The following is a 19,249-nucleotide window of genomic DNA, read 5'->3' as shown; positions in this document are numbered from 1 at the left end:
AAGACCCCGTTGTTTAGTATCCCCTGGCCAATTGGATTGTAGAATTGGAGATTATATCTATGTCCCTTCTGGTTTCGTCCAGGCACTGTCTCCCTGGGATGAATCCCACCTGGTCTTTATGTATATAAAAGTTAATAAATTATGCTAGTCGTTAGCAAGGATTTTGGTAAAGATTTTCAGGTCGTTATTTATGAGTAATATTGGGCGGTAGTTCCCTACCTCCTCAGGGTTCAGGATTACAGTAATGAAGACAGTGTTAAGGTCAGGGCTTAGGGAGTCACCCGACACTTTGGTATTGAAGAATTTGGCCATTAAAGGGGCTAGAGTGTTTGCGAAAGCTTTATAATATGGGACCAAAAGACCGTCTTAGCCAGGGGTTGAGCCTCTTTTCAGGTTTCCAACGACCTACAAAATTTCTTCTTCAGTTATGTTTTTTTTCAAGGAAAGTCTTTATCAAATAGAGAGGGAATGTGGAGGGTATCGAGGAATTGAGTGCCTTTATTGCCCTATCATGGAGCACTATATAGCTTGTTATAGAAATCTCTGAAGGCTGCCAGGATTTTGGTGGGATCAGATGTTGTGACCTGTCCGTGGGTCCGAATCTTGGGTAGGGAATGAATCCTCACCCTAGAGGAAATTTTGGCAGCTAGCATTGGACCAAGTTTGTCCTTCTGGGTGTAAATTTAGCACCGCTCCAGCAAATTTGCTTTTTGGCTCAGGCCATGAGAGCAAGATTCAGCTCCAGCCTAGCTGCATCCAATTGGTTGATAGGAACCCACCAGGGATCTCTTTTGTGACCAGCCCTTAGGGACTTGTATGCTGTTCCAGTTTTATTATATCCACCTTTCTCTCTTTTTTTATTTGAGCGGCAATTTGGATTAGTTTCCCGCTTATGTTCACCTTGTGGACAGCCCACAACATCTCTGCTGAAGTGTCACTCACATCGTTCAGTTTGAAATATTCTAGCAGGGCTTTGTTTATTTTGGTAACCCTAATGGGATCAGAAAGAATGGACTTGTTAAGTCTCCACTGTGTGCTTTTGGTGTGGGGAGAATTATTAGACATGGATACAGTCACTATTGAGTGGTCTGAGAGTGTGGTGTCAATAATTTTTGAGCTGGAAACCCTGGGCAGTTGGTGTGCAGCTATTAGATGTGGTCAATTCTTTAATAAGAGTGGTGGGGACTAGAGAAATGAGTATAGTCCCTTTTCAATGGGTTCATCTCTCTCCAAACATCCGCCAGTCCTCAAGAATGAACCAGTCTAGCTATTTTAAGGCTAGCCCAGAGTCTTGGACGGATTTGACTCGTCTAATCCCTGATCAAATGCTACGTTGGAATTTCCTCCTAGAATGGGAGTCCCCTTGATGAGGGGGTTTAGCGTGGCCCACATCGTTTGAAAAAATGTAACTTGGCCCTTGTTGGGGGCGTAATTAGAAATAAAAGAGAATAGGTTACCTTCCATGTACCTTTTAAGTAAAATGAATCTGCCCTCCGGGTCTTTAAAGTCTGCCTGCCAGGTGAAATTGCAATTTTTGGAGACTAGTAAAGCAACACCCTTAAACTTTCCCTCTACCTTCACCAGGTAGAACAAAGGATAGTGATGGTGGAGAAATGTGGGGCTATACCGTTTGGTAAAATGAGTCTCCTGTACCATAACAATGTCTAGCTTAAGAGATTTGTAGGAATCGAAAATCTTTCTCCTTTTGAGGGAGGAGTTCAGGCCTTGAGCATTATGTGTGGCTAAATTGAGTGTGGGTCTTGTAGCATTAGCCATGGAGCAGGTGTAGGTGGGAGCTGTCACATATTGCATCATTTACCTTGGGGAGGACCTTTACCAGTTGTTAGAAATGAAGGACCAGCCAAGCTTGACTTCCTTACTTGTGGGATTTTTGAGTTGGACCTGGTGAATGACTCAAGAACAAAATGAATATTAATTTCCCCAGAGCAAAGAGATGTACAGGAGAGAGGAGTAGAGTAAAGGATAGTAGAGCGAGAATGAAAGTAAGGGAAAATGAAGAGGCTACAGGCTGCATATTCAATATGGTCAAACCAGATCCTTGGGGGAAATACAACCCCCAAGATCTGCTCCCAAAAAAAAGAATTGTCTGGATCACTATGATCAGACTACCTATCCCCCAGAGTCAATAGGAGACTGAGGAATAGGTGGAGGGACATGCTCTACACCCAGAACCAGGGCGCCCTTTTAACAAAAATGAAAACTGAAAAATTGAAAACACAGAGAGTAAACTGGCTTTAGGTAGGAGATGCTTTGTTTCCCCAGGAGACTCCCAAAGTCGGGATCCCCTCCCGTTTCTCCCCCAACAGGAGGGTGGGGAGGGGTCCCCGGAACTAATCAACTGATCTCAATGCCAGTAAGGGGACCGCTGTCTGAGTAGACCCGTCTGCTTATTGTGGTTCTCTAGTCCTAGGGGCCGACTAATAAAACTTGAACTTAGCATTACAAAATTAACTGGCCACCTAAGATAAACATACACAGGGAGAACATAGCATAACCACAAACAAAACAAAGAACAAAAAAGAGTCATAGGACTATGGAGCAATTGCTCTGATCAGCATGGTTGGGAGACCCCGGGTACCTCAACCTAGAGTAGGTGAGGAGAAAAAAAGGTTAAGGTTGCTGAAGACAGTTCATGCCCTCAGGTCGGGCCATCATCCTTTGTTCTCTTGGTTCTTAGCTTGTTCCACGGGGGGGGGGGGGGGGGGGGTCAGAAGGCTTGTCGGGGATGGATGTTTCGAGGAATTGAAGTTGGGGTTGGACATGTCCTTTTCTGCTTCCTGCGAGATGAGCTTCAGCGACAGAAGAATTCTCTCCCCTTCCTGGAGACAGGTGAAGGAGTGGTGCTTGCCTTTGAAGAAGAATTTAACTGCGAAAGGGAAAGACCACCATTATTTAATGTCCTTTTGGTGGTGGACTGAGAGAAGGGGTTTCAGAGCTTGTCTCCGCTGGATTGTAGTGGGGGATAAGTCTGTAAAGATGAGAATTGGGTGACCACGGCAAGAAATCTGTTTCATTGCCCTGGATTGCTTCATTATCTCCTCCTTGACTGAATAGTAATCTCCTGGGTCGCCTGTGGAACATCTGTGATGGACTCAGGAAGACCTCTGATCCTAAAGTTATATCTTCTGGATTTGTTTTCTAGCTTGTCGATCCTGGAGAGGGCTGTGTCCAGCCTTGTAGTATCTGAATGTGGTCTGAGTTTTGATTAGTGGAAGCTACTGTCATGTCTAATTTGTTCTCAATGGCTTCCATCCTGGATCCCAGATTTTGGAAGTCGGCCTTGATGTCTTCTGTTATTTTTGCCACTGTGGAGGCTAAGCCCCTCTCCAGTAATTCAGAAAGCTTGTGAAATAGATCTCCTGCTTGGAAGTATGTGTCCTGTGCAGGGGTGGAAGGGACAGAGATCCCCTGGTGTGATGTATAAGAAGGCCCAGCTGGAGAAAAGGCACTGTCCCCGAAGCCACATCCCAGCAGCGATTCAGTGGAGGCAGGGAATTGTGACATAAGTTGTTGGCTGCTGTTCTGGCCTGCTGGGGTGTGTGTAAGAGAAGCAGGGGCGTTCACTTGCCTGGGTTCTGCCTGTCCCTCTGCGCCATGGCACATGTTGCTGGGCCATGGCAGCCATCTTGGTACACCCGGACGGCGCTGCCGTTTCAAATTGTGGCCCAAGGTCCCTTCAAGCAGTGCTTCTGGAAATACGGGGGGGTCCGGATCGCCGGGTGAGGTGGGTTTTGCAGTGCTCTGTGTGGTGTTGTGGGTGCCGTTTGGGCTGGGTGGTGTGGAGCTCCCAGCTCAAGCGACTAACTTGGATACTCCGCACATGCGCACTGCGCATACAACGTACTTTAATTTGACAATGTATTTTAATGCCAGTGCATGGACACTGATAAAAACTGAAAATCTGCTTTGCTAGCAATGTGCCTCATAGCCATCCATAATATGGTCTGCAGAGCTTTTATTCCAGATTTATTGTTTCAGAAAAATAAATGAAGAGTCTGTATTAGAAACCTATCAAATACTGGCAAATAAGCATAGGATCTGGTTTTATTCACAAATCTCTGTTAACTGTGAATTTATAAACAATTCTTGATTGCTTGGAAAACACATTGAAATAATTACTTGTGTTATAGTTATATTACAGTTTTCTCTTTACCAAGCAAGAATGACAGAAAACATCATGAGATTTTATTAGCAACTTTATATATACAGTATACTGTTGTGTGTGTGTGTGTGTGTATATATATATATATATATATATATATATATATATATATATATATATATATATATACAGTATCTCACAAAAGTGAGTAGACCCCTCACATTTTTGTAAATATTTTATTATATCTTTTTATGTGACAACACTGAAGAAATTACGCTTTGCTACAATGTAAACGAGTGAGTGTACAGCTTGTATAACATGTAAATTTGCTGTCCCGGGTCCCCTCAAAATAACTGAACACACAGCCAATAATGTCTAAACTGCAGGCAACTATATTGTGTGCACCTCTAAGTGAAAAGGTCCAAATTGGGTCCAAAGTGTCAATATTTTATGTGGCCACCATTATTTTCCAGCACTGCCTTAACCCTCTTGGACATGGAGTTCACCAGAGCTTCAAACAAGAAGACTCGCTGTTCCAGGTGAGGTTTTAAAAGCCTAATGATCTGGACAGGTGCCCACCTCGGCTCGCCTCCACATAGTCAAAAGAAGAAATGGCCGCACTCTGTACTCAATAAAAATTATTTTATATAGAACATCCCAAAGTGTTGACAGAAAGCTGGTAGATGCATTTCACACACTCCAAGTGTGCTTAGCCATTACTGGGCAAGGAGTTCACCAGAGCTTCACAGGTTGCCACTGGTGTCCTCTTCCACTCCTCCATGACGACATCACGGAGCTGGTGGATGTTAGAGACCTTGCGCTCCTCCACCTTCCATTTGAGGATGCCCCACAGATGCTCAATAGGGTTTAGGTCTGGAGACATACTTGGTCAGTCCATCATCTTTACCCTCAGCTTCTTTAGCAAGGCAGTGGTCGTCTTGGAGGTGTGTTTGGGGTCGTTATCATGTTGGAATACTGCCCTATGACCCAGTCTCCGAAGGAATGGGATTATGCTCTGCTTCAGTATGTCACAGTACATGTTGTCATTCATGGTTCCCTCAATGAACTGTAGCTCCCCAGTGCCGGCAGCACTCATGCAGCCTCACACCATGACACTCCCACCACCATGCTTGACTGTAGGCAAGACACACTTGTCTTTGTACTCCTCACCTGGTTTCCGCCACACACACTTGACACCATCTGAACCAAATACATTTATCTTGGTCTCATCAGACCACAGGACATGGTTCTAGTAATCCATGTCCTTAGTCTGTTTGTCTTCAGCAAACTGTTTGCGGGCTTTCTTGTGCATCATCTTTAGAAGAGGCTTCCTCTGGGATGACAGCCATGCAGACCAATTTGATGCAGTGTATGGTCTGAGCACTGGCAGGCTGACCCCCCACCCCTTCAACCTCTGCAACAATGCTGGCAGCACTCATATTTCTATTTCCCAAAAACAACCTCTTGATATGATGCTGAGCACATGCACTCAACTTCTTTGGTCAACCATGGTGAGGCCTGTTCTAAGTGGAACCTGTCCTGTTAAACCGCTGTATGGTCTTGGCCACCATGCTGCAGCTCAGTTCCAGGGTCTTGGCAATCTTCTTATAGCCTAGGTCATCTTTATGTAGAGCAACAATTCTTTTTTTCAGATCCTCAGATTTCTATGCCATGAGGTGCAATGTTAAAATTCTAGTGACCAGTATGAGAGAATGAGAGTGATAACACCAAATTTAACACACTTGCTCCCCACTCACACCTGAGACCTTGTAACACTAACGAGTTACATGACACCGGGGAGGGAAAATGGCTAATTGGGCCCAATTTGGACATTTTCACTTAGGGGTGTACTCACTTTTGTTGCCAGTGGTTTAGACATTAATGGCTGTGTGTTGAGTTATTTTGAGGGGACAGCAAATTTACACTATTATACAAGCTGTACACTCACTCCTTTACATTGTAGCAAAGTGTAATTTCTTCAGTGTTGTCACATGAAAAGGTATAATAACATATTTACAAAAATGTGAGGAGTGTACTCACTTTTGTGAAATACTGTAAATAAATATATTAGTGGGTCAACTTTTGTCTACAATGTCTATATTGCACCACTTCTTGCAGTCTTGCAGTCCCACTGTCCTGTGACCACTAACCTTCCAATCTTGACTTATGAAATGAATAGCATATAGCAAGGTTTTTTTTTTTGTTACTGAATTTGAATCTCTTTGGTTCCGACAGCATGCCTAATGGGATTTACTGACATACTACCTTGCTAGACTCATGCACATTCAGTTTCCTAAGCAGCTAGTGAACTTTTTTTTTTTTTTTTAAGTACATTTTGACATAAACATTATGGGTTTCACCTTCTCAGAATGGAAGGCACAAAAGTTGCTTTATGTAGAAATGTACTGGGAATTTAAAATTTGAGCTGCACTATGAGCATTAAAACTTTGCTACAGTATATGGTTTCAGAAATTGCTTTCGCTATGCATGCATACATGTGTGTGTTTATGTGAGCTCACCGTTTAAGCATATACACACATAATGATTTATCTGTGGTCTTATTATTTCTTTTAATTAATCAGGTATTCTAACTTTAGTTAAGTAAATTATATCATACATAATTTTTTCCTTTGGGACTGATTTACACCGGTGGCAGGCTTTCCCACTCCTCTGAAAAACAATGCACCACAGATTGCTTTTCAGGGGGTGGTTGACAGGCAACCGGAAGGTGATAACTTGCCTCTTCCTCACCTGTTAACCTTGAAAAGCCCACACTACCATGATACTTGCATGCAGTAGCAGGGCTGTCCCATTCACTTGAATGGGTCATCTTCAGCAAATGTACTTCCCACTAATTGTGATGGGGGGATATTTTTTCAGTGGCTGCATTGTGTGCATGACATGGGTACAATCCCCATTGGCCACTTGGTGCTATTTTTTAAATCCCCCCACCCCCGGGGGACACATTTGCCCCCCCCCCAGTTGTCCTTACCTATCATCGCTGAAAGCCCCTTTCATGTATGTCATGCTATTTCTTTAACCACTTCTTGACTGCGACTTCTATACCCAAATGACGGCTACAGAGCGGTCGTCCAGTCCTGGGAGGGAGTCTATTGACGTCCAGAAACATAGAACAGTGACGGCAGAAAAAAAGACTGGGTAGTCCACCAAGTCTGCTCGGTTTTTACTTTTTGTTTTTTTCTTTTTCTTTTTCGTTAACTTTTTTGTATAGATTTATGTTTGTACCAAGCATGTGTAAAGCCATTTACTATTGACTGTCTCACTACCAGTGCTAGAAGTTTATTCCAAACATCAACTACCCTTTCAGTAAAATAATACTTTATAGTAGTTTTGAACTTTCCTCCAGTTAGTTTGAGGTCATGTGCCAGTGTTCTTGATTTTGGTTCAAATTGAAAAAACTGCCCTCCAGAACATTATTCACCCCCTTGACGTATTAAAAGGTTTCAATCATTTCCCCCCTTTCCCATTTTTCTTCCAGACTGTACATTTTAGGTTCGTGAAGTCTCTCTTGATATGTTTTATCCCCCAGACCTTTCATCAATTTTGTTACCCATCTCTGGACTTGTTCTATCTGATCAATATCTTTTTGTAAGTGAGGTCTCCAGAACTGGATATAGTCAGGGCCGTCTTTACGGCAGGGCAAAAGGGGCACCTGCCCAGGGCCCTGTCAATGCTATAGGGCCCAAAATCCTAACAATCTATCCCTGTCACATAAGCAGCTGCAGGTAATCAGTAAGCGGCGGTGTCCATGCCTGACAGCAGAGCTGGCCGGATTGAGAGACACACTGACAAGCAGTGACAGGGGCCAGAGGAGTGAGGGAGGATCGCTATGAGGAGGCAATGACATAGGCAGCATGGATAAGCAGAAAGCTGGTGGGCGGCAGGAGTTACATCTGAATGAGAACATGTGCTTGGCTTTTCATTGCCCTTCTCTGCCCCTCTGCTTGCAGGTTGGTTGGCTCGGATGAGCGGACAGCTGGTATGTTAGATGTGTGATTAACAATCCGAATGCCCTGCTGTATTGAACTTTCACTGCTTTAGCCACTAAATTATCACCGATCTCTGCCTCTTGGCTTGCTTTGCATATTGACAGTTCTGTTTTGAATGTACTCCTGGTTGGCTTCATTAACCCCATCTTTTCTGCCACATATTAAATTCTGCTGCAAGAGAACACTTTTACTCTGGAAAGAGGACTGTTGTGTTTTTGTAGCATAAGCTATCTAGCAACCAATCGATCAGTTAGCAGTAATGATGTGCAGTAACCTATAGCAACCAATTAGTTTGCAGTGATGATGTGCAGTAATCTCTAGCAACCAATCAGTGAGCAGTAATATTATGTAGTAATTTCTAGCAACCAGTTTGCAGTAAAGATGTGAAGTAAACCCTAACAACCAATCAGCGAGCAGTAATAATTAGCAGTAAGCTCTAGCAACCAATAGGTGAGCAGTAATGATGTACTGTAACCTTTAGCAACTAATCAGTGAGCCTTAATGTGTGCTGTAACCGCTGGCAACCAGTCAGTGAGTGTTAATGATATGCTGTAACCTTTGGCAACCAATTGCCATTGCTGCCTTATCTGCTGCAGTAAGCTGATTTTTAGTTTAGTAGGCTATTTATTGTATGTCTCAGAGCAGGTGGAGAGCGAAATTGCATGGTGGGGGGTCAGAGGCGGCCCACGGAGGGGGGCCCAATAAAATGCTTGCTCAGGGTCCAATCAATGTTAAAGACGGGCCTGGACATAGTATTCTAAATTAGGTCTCACTAAGGATCTATATAGGGGAATCAGGACCTCCTTCCTCCTGCTGGTGATCCTTCTAGTGATGCATCCCCTAGAACAGTGGTCATCAACCCTGTCCTCATGGCCCACTAACAGGCCAGGTTTGCAAGATAACTGAAATACATCACAGGTGATATCATTTGCTGCTCAGTGATTGCAGTATTCTAGTCTGCATCTCCCCAAGGTAATATATAAAACCTGGCCTGTTAGTGGGCCCTGAGGACAGGGTTGATGACCACTGCCCTAGAATTTTATTCACTTTTCCCACTGCCTGGTCTCATTGTTTGCTCATTTTGCAATTATCTGAAATAAGTAAATAAACTAAATGTTGCTCTGTCATACATTGAATATAAATAAACAAATATCTATATTTAATAAGTCCATAAAAATAATCCACAAAATAATGAAAATTGAAGTGAAAATCTAAAACGCCAAAAAAGTGAATATTTAAATGTGATATAAGTCCATAAAAATAATCCAAAAAAACTTGACATAAACTGGAGTGAAGAAAGAGAAAAATTCAAAATACCAAAGAGTCCTTGTAGTGAAAGAAAATTAGTGATCTCCTTCAGCTGTAAACATTAGACCCTGTGCTCCCCAGAAGATAAACTGAAGTAAAGATATCCTCTTACCAGATATGCTGACCTTTCAAGGTCAATAGGTGCATCAGTGAGTTATAACACCTCACTCAAGGTAAATTGAGCTCAGCTTTTCACCTGTTATAGGGAACGTCAATACGTATTTCACGATTTCCCACAGCTCTCAGATCCAATTAAGCCATATAAGAAGAAGAGGAAACAAACCTCATTGCACATCAGTTACAAAGCACAAGAGTTTATTAAAATTCTACTTACAACAAGGATAAAAATACAGGCATATTGGAATGTATATCAGTCCCATGCTCTGCTTGTGTACCGGGACCGTCACTGCTACTCCATCGACGTACGTTTCGTTCAAAAGAACATTATCAACAGGCAGTTGAAATAAGTACCCCCAAATATTTTTCTTCTGTAGTGCTCGCCAACACTTTACCCCCAATGTTGTACTCTCTCAAGGGGTTCTTTTTGCCTAGGTGCATTATTTTACATTTAGACACATTGAACTACAGTTTCCACTGCTTTGACCAATCTTCCAGCAATGCCAAATCACGTTCCATGTTACAGACACCTCTGGGGATATCAATCCTATTGCACACCTTTGTTTCATCAGCAAAAAGACATACCTTGCCCAACAAACCTTTAGTTATATCACTTACATAGAGATTAAATAGAACAGGACCCAGTACAGAGCCTTGTGGTACCTCACTAGTGAATGTTCTCCGTTCTGATTGAACCCCAATTACAACCACCTCTGGAAACCTATCCTTTAGCCAACTGCACCACCCAAGGGTTAAGTCCTAGCTTGTACAACTTTTGTATTAGATCATTATGTGGAACTGTATCAAATGCTTCACTGAAATCAAGATATGCTATGTCCACAGCACCACCCTGATCCAAAACATTGATAACATAGTACAAAAAAATCAATCAGATTAGTCTGACATGGTCTGCCCTCAGTAAAGCCATACTGCTTTGGGTCCAGCAAGTTGTGTATTTTTAAGTGATCAATGATCCTTCTTTTCAGGAGTGATTCTATTAACTTGACTACAACTGATGTTAAACTCACTGGCCAGTAATTGCCAGCTTCTATGTTGCTGCCCTTTTTGTGGATAGGTGCAAAATTAGCTGTCAGACAGTCATAGGGAACTTTTCCTATCCAGAAGTTCTTAGAACTCTGGGATGAATACTATCAGGGCCCATTGCTTTATAAAGTTTTAACCTGAGCCAGTTCTGTTACTTAAGTCTCCAGAAAACCTAAAAATGAATCGTCATTACTAAAACCAATATGATTCCCCAACTTGTTTTTGTTAGTGAATAACCACACCCCCGCACGCCCGCTGTGGCTTGCATCCTGAGTGCTCTGTGATGGCTGTTTCCTTCAGACACAGCTGATCACAGATCAGGGTAAAAGGTCAATCACAGCAGCCCTTTACCACATGATCAGCTGTGTCCAATCACAGCTAAAACACAATGTAAACACACTTGCAAGTGTGAAAAGGGATATCTACACTAATAATCAGGGCACTGATGGTTAGTGTGTTGATTATCAGTGCAGCCTCAACAGTGCCTACCAGCACCCATCAGAGCCACCTATCAGTGCCCATCAGTGCCAGCTATCAGTGCCATTCAATGCCACCTATCAGTGCCCATCAATACCGCCTATCAGTGCCACCCTATCAGTGCCCCTCAGTGCCGCCTATCAATACCCATCAGTGTTGCCCCCTCAGCGCACATCAATGAAAAAGGAAAATTACTTATTTGCAAAAATTTTAACAGAAGCTAAGAAAAATGTTTTTTTTTTTGTTAAAATTGTTCATTCTTTTTTAGTTTGTTTAGCAACAAAATAAAAAAAACCCAGTGATGATTAAAGACCACCAAAAGAAAACTCTTGTGTGGAAAAAAATTATAGAAATGTCGGAACAGAAAGCTGAAAATTTGCCTGGGCAGGAAGGGAGTAAAAGTGGCCAGGAGGCAAGTGGTTAAAGGCTAAGTTCACCTTAAAAAAAATAAATAAATAATACATGCATGATCTTGCGTTAAAAAAAATGTGCACTTATTTTTTTTTTCTCAGGAGCCTGCAGATCATTGCACTCACAATCAGTAAACTGAACTGGGGGTGCAATGTCAGTTTCCTTCACACTCCCCTTCTAGCTTTCTTGCCCATATCTCTGTATGTGCTTTCTTATAGAAATCTGAAGAAAGTGTGAATGACATGCTGATGGAACTTGTAGTTTTCTTAATTCACCGATTTTTGGGGTAATAAGGGGGTGGTGCTACATAGTAACATGTTACATGTTACAATCTAAATAGGGGTGTAACATGTAACATGTTACTAAAGATGAACTTATCCTATAATACTTGTTGTAGATGTCTTTAGGCTGGTCAAGTGAAGTGAAGTGCAGAGGTTTGTTCCTTTTGGATCCTAAAACATGATGTCAGTACCACTCTTTGCATCATCACATTTTGAGTGCAGGACTCTGTAGTGACACTCCTTCAAGGTGTCGATTGACTATGCCCTGCACTGACAATATGTCCACAGTATGTTCTGCGTTTAATAATGTCATTCAACCTGGAAGACCAAATACATCTAATGGCAAAAAAGGAATTATTGTGGGGAACTGTATCAGTGAGTAGAAGAGCTTTGCAGCCTGAGCTGCATGCCTCCTAGATAACCTTTTCATAAGAAAATGTAAGCCCAGAGTTGGGCTTTATTGTCTTCACTTTATTTTTTGTATTATCCAATTACTAGAATTTCTACAACTTTCTTTGAAATGACTAGCTTTAGGTTAGCAGTTGATGAAAACCTTGTATTTTATGAGATACAGAAAACCAAGAATGTGCATAAATGACATCAATATTTACAGCTGTCCATTAATTAATAACATAACTTGTCTTTGTTCTGACAAGTGGTTTCTTCAGTCACTGTTTTTGTTGCATATGTTGAGAGATCAAACCTGTACAAATATATTCCTTTTGTTTTGTGCTTTTAGCTACCTGATCAGGCCAGACCCACTGTCTTATGTTCCAGGCAATGCATCAAGCCGGAAAAGCAGCTTTTGCAATACAACTGGACAAGATTCAAAGGATGAAACGCAGCTGTAATATTCCTGAAGCTTCAGTGAATTTAAAAAAAAAAAAAAACCTGATTTGTAGCTGTAACATCTTCCAGCGATGTCAAGCCTAAATCTATGGCTAGAAGCTTCAAGTAAACACCTGCTTTTTATAGCAAATTTGTATGGGGAATTATTGTTACTCATGTCTTTATGCTGTTACTTCAGTGTTATTTCCCTACCGTGTCATTTTCTAGATTGGATTAAGATACCAACAACATCAGACACTCCAGGTAGGATACTCCAAATAAATAAATGCACTGCAGTATACTGGCTAGTGAGGATTGACCTGTGTGGAGCCAACACCTGGAGATAAAAAGATGCTATTGCAGTGACCTAGAGTTAAGTATTATGAAACTCAGGGTAGGATGGTCATTGTGAAAAAAATATTTTATATATGCAGTAGGTGTCTTGTACAGAACCTGTGTGATCTTATTATAGTCTTACTGCTTCTTAATGTGAATTTGTTTAGTATTTCAGTCCTGATGTTGAATGTTACCTTTTGACAGATATTAATTGTAAAACAAGTTTATCTATTGCAGTGCTGAGCATTTTGTTATGTTTTTGGTTTAGCATCAGACAAATAAGTAGTAGATCTCTATTTTATGGCTCCTGGTTTTAAGGGATAGTCACACACTACTTGATTCATTTATGTATGCATTTATTGATTATGAATTAGTTATTATTTATTTATGTATTTTTATTTTATAGGTTAATGCTACACACCATGTTTTAGTTGCAGGATATAATTCTTGATCTGTACAAGTAAAATTTGATTGCTAATTTGTGCATAATTAAACATATATCAAAATGTTTGCATAGTGTTTGTGCTAAATACAAATGATCTAGAAATGTTTACACTCAGTGGAAACTGTGGGTATTTAAAGTTACCTGTGCCCAGACTATGCACCTTAAAGTATTTACATATTCAGAACTAGCATTAAAACAAACCATCATTCACTTGTGTAGCTATGGGCACTGTGGAGAAATTATTATCCAAAATTTACATCAGAGGCACAAAAATATTTGAGGATCATGGTACATGCAGCAACTTCAGAGTACATGCAGCTAGAGAGGTCATTGATGGCTTGTTTTAGAGCTCTTCTAATGCTTGTTAGAAGCATGGAAAAACTTTAATGTCAATAGTCTGGGCAAAGACACACTTTAAACTGTAACTGTGGGCAAAATAAAACATGACATATAGGACGCTGTCACTAATTATTTATTTATTTATTTATTTATTTATTTATTTATAGTGATGATTGTACTATTTCCTCTATTACAAGCAACTATGTAGTTCAAGGGCCTACCTGCTTAGATACCAATTGATTAGATGGTTTAGCTAGGTTGTTATATTACATAGCTTTGGTAAATCTAAAATTGATTGCACAAATATTGTATGGTCAGATTGTATTGCACACAGTGACTTACTGTAGATGAATATTCAGTTTTAAATAGACTTTAAAGTGTTATTCCACTATTGTTGAGAAAAAAAATGGTTAATCAATGCACATTTCAGTCCACATGTCAAAGATTTCAACACACTTTCTGTTTTGTTTTTTTGTTTTTTTACCATGTCCTTGTCAAACTCACCGAATAGGTGGCTCTGTGTTCTGTGTGAAGAGCTGCATCACCTGCAACCCTTTGATATAGTACTTCACAACTTCAGTCTTCAAATATCTCCAACAGGTCATATTGTCACCCCAAACTCGCTCATCCATGTGTTTGTGGACCTTGCTTTGTGCACTGGTCCAAATCATTTGGTGGAGGGGGGGGGGGGTTATAGTGTGGGGTTGTTTTTCAGGGGTTGGGCTTGGCCCCTTAGTTCCAGTGAAGGGATGCTCCTAAGATGTTAGCATACCAAGGCATTTTGGACAATTTCATGCTCCCAACTTTGTGGGAACAGATTTGGGATGGCCCCTTCCTGTTCCAGCATGACTGCACACCAGTGCATAAACAAGGTCCAAAAAGACATGGATACGCGAGTTTGAAGTGGAGGAACTTGACTGGCCTGCACAGAGTCCTGCCCTCAACCTGATAGAACATATTTGAGATGAATTAGATTGGAGACTGCGAACCAGGCCTTCTCATCCAACATCAGTGCCTGACCTCACAAATGCACTTCTGGAAGAATGGTCAAACATTCCCATAGACACACTCCTAAACCTTGCGGACAGGGTGGGCCAACTCAATATTGAACCCTACGGACTAAGACTGGAATGCCATTAAACTTCATGTGCGTGTAAAGGCAGGTGTCTTAATACTTTTGACAAAATAGTGTATATGTAAATGTATATATATATAGATAGATAGATAGATATCTATCTATCTATCTATAGATATATCTATCTATATATATATATATATATATATATATATATATATATATATATATATATATATATATATATATACATACAGTACCTCACAAAAGTGAGTATACTTCTCACATTTTTGTAAATTTTTTTTATATGTTTTCATGTGACAAAACTGAAGAAATGACAAAGAAGAAAATGGAAAAAATGACAGAGACATTAATGTCTAAACCTCTAGCAACAAAAGTGAGCACACCCCTAAGTGAAAATGTCCAAATTGGGCCCAATTAGCCATTTTTCCTCCCCGGTGTCATGTGACTTGTTAGTGTTACAAGGTCCCAGGTGTAAATGGGGAGCAGGTGTGTTAAATTTGGTGCTATCACTCTCACTCTCTAATATGATCACTGGAAGTTCAACATGGCACCTCATAGCAAAGAACTTTCTGAGGATCTGAAAAAAAGAATTATTGCTCTACATAGAAATGGCCAAGGCTATAAGAAGTTTGCCAAGACCCAGAAACTGAGCTGCAGCATGGTGGCCAAGATCATACAGCGGTTTAACAGGGCAGGTTCCACTCAGTACAGGCCTCGCCATGGTTGACCAAAGAAGTTAAGGTGCACGTGCTCAGCATCATATCCAGACATTGTCTTTGGGAAATAGACGTATGTGTGCTGCCAGCATTGCTGCAGAGGTTGAAGGGGTGGGGGGTCAGCCTGTCAGTGCTCAGACCATACGCCGCACACTGCATCAAATTCGTCTGCATGGCTGTCATCCCAGAAGGAAGACTCTTCTAAAGATGATGGACAAGAAAACCCACAAACATTTGCTGAAGAGAAGTAGACTAAGGACATGGATTACTGGAACCATGTCCTGTGGTCTGATGAGACCAAGATAAACTTGTTTGGTTCAGATGGTGTCAAGCATGTGTGACGTCAACCAGGTGAGGAGTACAAAGACAAGTGTGTCTTGTCTACAGTCAAGCATGATGGTGTGAGTGTCATGGTCTGGGGCTGCATGAGTGCTGCCGGCACTGGGGAGCTACAGTTCATTGAGGGAACCATGAATGCCAACATGTACTGCGACATACTGAAAGCAAGCATTATCCTCTCCCTTTGCAGACTGGGCTGCGGGGCAATATTTCAACATAACGACCCCAAACACACCTCCAAGATGAACACTGCCTTGCTAAAGAAGCTGAGGGTAAAGGTGATGGACTGGCCAAGCATGTCTCCAGACCTAAACCCTATTGAGCATTTGTGGGGCATTCTCAAATGGAAGGTGGAGGAGCGCAAGTTCTCTAACATCCACCAGCTCTGTGATGTAGTCATGGAGGAGTGGAGGAGGACTCCAATGGCAACCTGTGAAGCTCTGGTGAACTCCATACCCAAGAGAGTTAAGCCAGTGCTGGAAAATAATGATGGCCACTCAAAATATTGACACTTTGGGCCCAATTTGGACATTTTCCCTTAGGGGTGTATTCACTTTTGTTGCCAGAGTTTATACATTAATGGGTGTGTACTGAGTTATTTTGAGGGGACAGCAACTTTACACTGTTATACAAGCTGTACACTCACTACTTTACATTTTTGCAAAGTATCCTTTCTTCAGTGTTGTCACATGAAAAGATATAATAAAATATTTACAAAAATGTTAGGGGTGTACTCACTTTTGTGAGAAACTGTGTATATATATATATATATATATATATATATATATATATATATATATATATATATATATATATATATATATATATATATATATTTGTGTATATATATATATATATATATATAAAAAATGTAAAAGGATTGTCTAAACACATAGGCTTTCTAAAAAAAAAAAAAACTAAGAGTCGCAAACATATGAAATACCTTTAAAGTGCATGTAAACCCACTCTCATCCTTTCTAAACTACTGCTATAGTGGTTATTTATAAGGAAATACATGCCTCCTGCATGTATCCTTATCTGTCAAATATCTCCCCTCTGTCTGCTATGAGACCCGAAAAACTGCAGATTCTGTGGGTGGGTCTGTTGTCCGGAGCTTGGTGGGTGGAGTCACAATGTCAGTAGACTCCCCTCCCACCTCTACACTACCCTTGTCAACATGCATTTTCTCCTGTGTATCTCTTATGCTATGTACATATGATTGGACATTCTGACAACAAAACCGTGGATTTTTTGCCGACGGATGTTGGCTCAAACTTGTCTTGCATACACACAGTCAGACAAATGTTGTCGGAAATTCAGAACATCAAGAACGTGGTGACATACAACACGTATGACGAGCTGAGAAAAATTAAGTTCAATAGCCAGTGCAGCTCTGCTTGATTCTGAGCATGCGTGGACTTTTGTGCATCGGAATTGTGTACACACGCTCAGAATTTCCGACAAGTCTTCTTGTCAGAAAATTTGAGAACCTGCTCTCAAACAGTTGTCGGAAATTCCGACAGCAAATGTCCGATGGAGCATACACACGGTCGGAATTTCCAACAACAAGCTCACATCGAACATTTATTGCCGGAAAATCCTATCGTGTGTACGGCCCATTACTCTAAACTTCTGCTATGATCACTAACATCCAGTCAAAACCCAGAAAAGTCACCACATGACTTCATCATGCCCAATCATGTGGAGGTGTGGAGCAGCCAATCCTGGGAAAGCTAGAGAAGAAAGAAGGAGGGGATCTGAAATACACAGAATGCCTCTCTAAGGCTCGTGCATGAGATATGTAAATCACCTGTCACTTACAGCAAGGAGGAAGAACTGACTCCTATTTCTCTGTGTGTCAGTTTTTATCTCACTGAAAAAAGATAAGAGGATTGCTCAGAGCTGGATTAACTCTTCGTGGCAAGACTGGGCACAGATGACATGAAATCCTTTACTGTACAAGGTGCAAGCCTTAATTATTTTTTTTTTTTTTCGAGTTTACATTTTAACTAAAAAGCTAATGTATAAAATAAAGGTGGTATTACATAGTCTCAAATACTTGACAATTGCTCAAAATTGATATGGTCCACAAACTGACAAAATAAAGCACCTGGGCCAAAAAGCTTACACCAACATGTCCTCTAAGAATTAAGCTCAGTTAACTTGAATCCATTGTATGTTAGAGACTTTTTAATGGCTAGCTTGGTACTAGCTTGGTATAAGTTGATTGATGCAACCAATATTTAAAAAAAGATGAAGGTCTTCATCCAGTTACTACAGACCTGTAAGTTTATCTGCTCTGGGGAAGTTTTTTGAGAGTCTGATAAAGGAAAACAAACAAGAGTTTCTGCTAAAAAAATAATATCATGAGTGCTAACAAGCGTGCATTCATGACCAAAATTGTCAAACCTACATTTTTTATGAAAAAGGAAGAAGAAACTTAGAGAAAAGGATAACAATGAATGTAGTATACCTGGACATAATTGAAATGGCTGACAATGGGGGAGGTTTACTAAAATGGGCACACTTAGAATCTGGTGCAGCTGTGCATGGTAGGCATTCAGCTTCTAACGTCAGCTTGTTCAATTAAGCTTTGACAATAAAATCCGGAAGCTGATTGGTTTCTTTGCAGAGTTGTACCAGATTTTCCACTCTCCAGCTTCAGTAAATAAACCCCAATGTGTCCCAAAGATAACTTAAGAATTCAGGATTGATTTACTAAAGGCACATGCACTGACCCCTTTTGCAAGTGAAGTTGTATTTTGCAAGGACATTTTTCCCAGACCTTAGAGAATGTGGTGAAATTTCACTTTGCAAAGAATATCCATAGATGTGCAAGGAGAAAAACAACCTTTTTCGTGGCACATGATTAAATAATGGAAGCCAGCAGAGCTTTGCCCCATTTAGAAACACTGGGGAAAATTCCCTTGCAGAGTCCAACTGCAGTTGCAAAGTGAACAGTCTATTTGTGGTTAGTAAATCAACCCTTTTGTCTTTGAAAATTCAGTAAATGGATAGAAACCTGACCTACAAAACATTCAGAGAGTAGTGATTAATGATTCATACTCGGAGTGCTCTAAGGTTGTTAGCAATGTATTCCAAGGTTCAGTGTGTTGAGGCTGTTACTTTTTAACTTGTATAAAAATGATATAGGGTTTGTGATTAAAGGTACCTATTTTGGGTTTGCAGACGAAGCAAAGCTTTGTGGTGGGATAGAAAATAATTTTGTTAGAGTAGTTTGGATTAGCAGGAAGGAGGGGAGATTCTTATAATATTGGTCCACTTTACCTTGTTAACCCTTTATACGTTAGAGCATCTCAGAATAAGAGGATTTTTCTTCGAAATGTTCTTTTTTTCAGTTGTCAAGTTTGTGTAT

At 40.8% G+C, this 19,249-nt stretch overlaps 1 protein-coding gene across 3 annotated transcripts in view; it reads left to right on the top strand.

The window, feature by feature from the left end:
- The window catches only part of LOC141103379 (potassium channel subfamily T member 2), a 2,416,326-nt gene extending 2,403,164 nt beyond the window's left edge, over positions 1-13,162 (top strand). For all 3 annotated transcript variants that reach the window (XM_073592891.1, XM_073592890.1, XM_073592889.1), the window contains one exon: positions 12,511-13,162. In XM_073592891.1, coding sequence (XP_073448992.1) covers positions 12,511-12,622 — 112 coding nt within the window. In that variant the 3' untranslated portion in view covers positions 12,623-13,162. The remainder of the gene's footprint in view (positions 1-12,510) is intronic.
- Positions 13,163-19,249: the final 6,087 nt, after the last annotated feature.

This window comes from Aquarana catesbeiana, linkage group LG07, assembly GCF_042186555.1.
Source record: "Aquarana catesbeiana isolate 2022-GZ linkage group LG07, ASM4218655v1, whole genome shotgun sequence".
In the NCBI taxonomy this organism is placed as follows: Eukaryota; Metazoa; Chordata; class Amphibia; order Anura; family Ranidae; genus Aquarana; species Aquarana catesbeiana.
The sequence above is the reverse complement of the archived record's forward strand: the minus strand, read 5'-3'. Positions and strand labels throughout refer to the sequence as shown.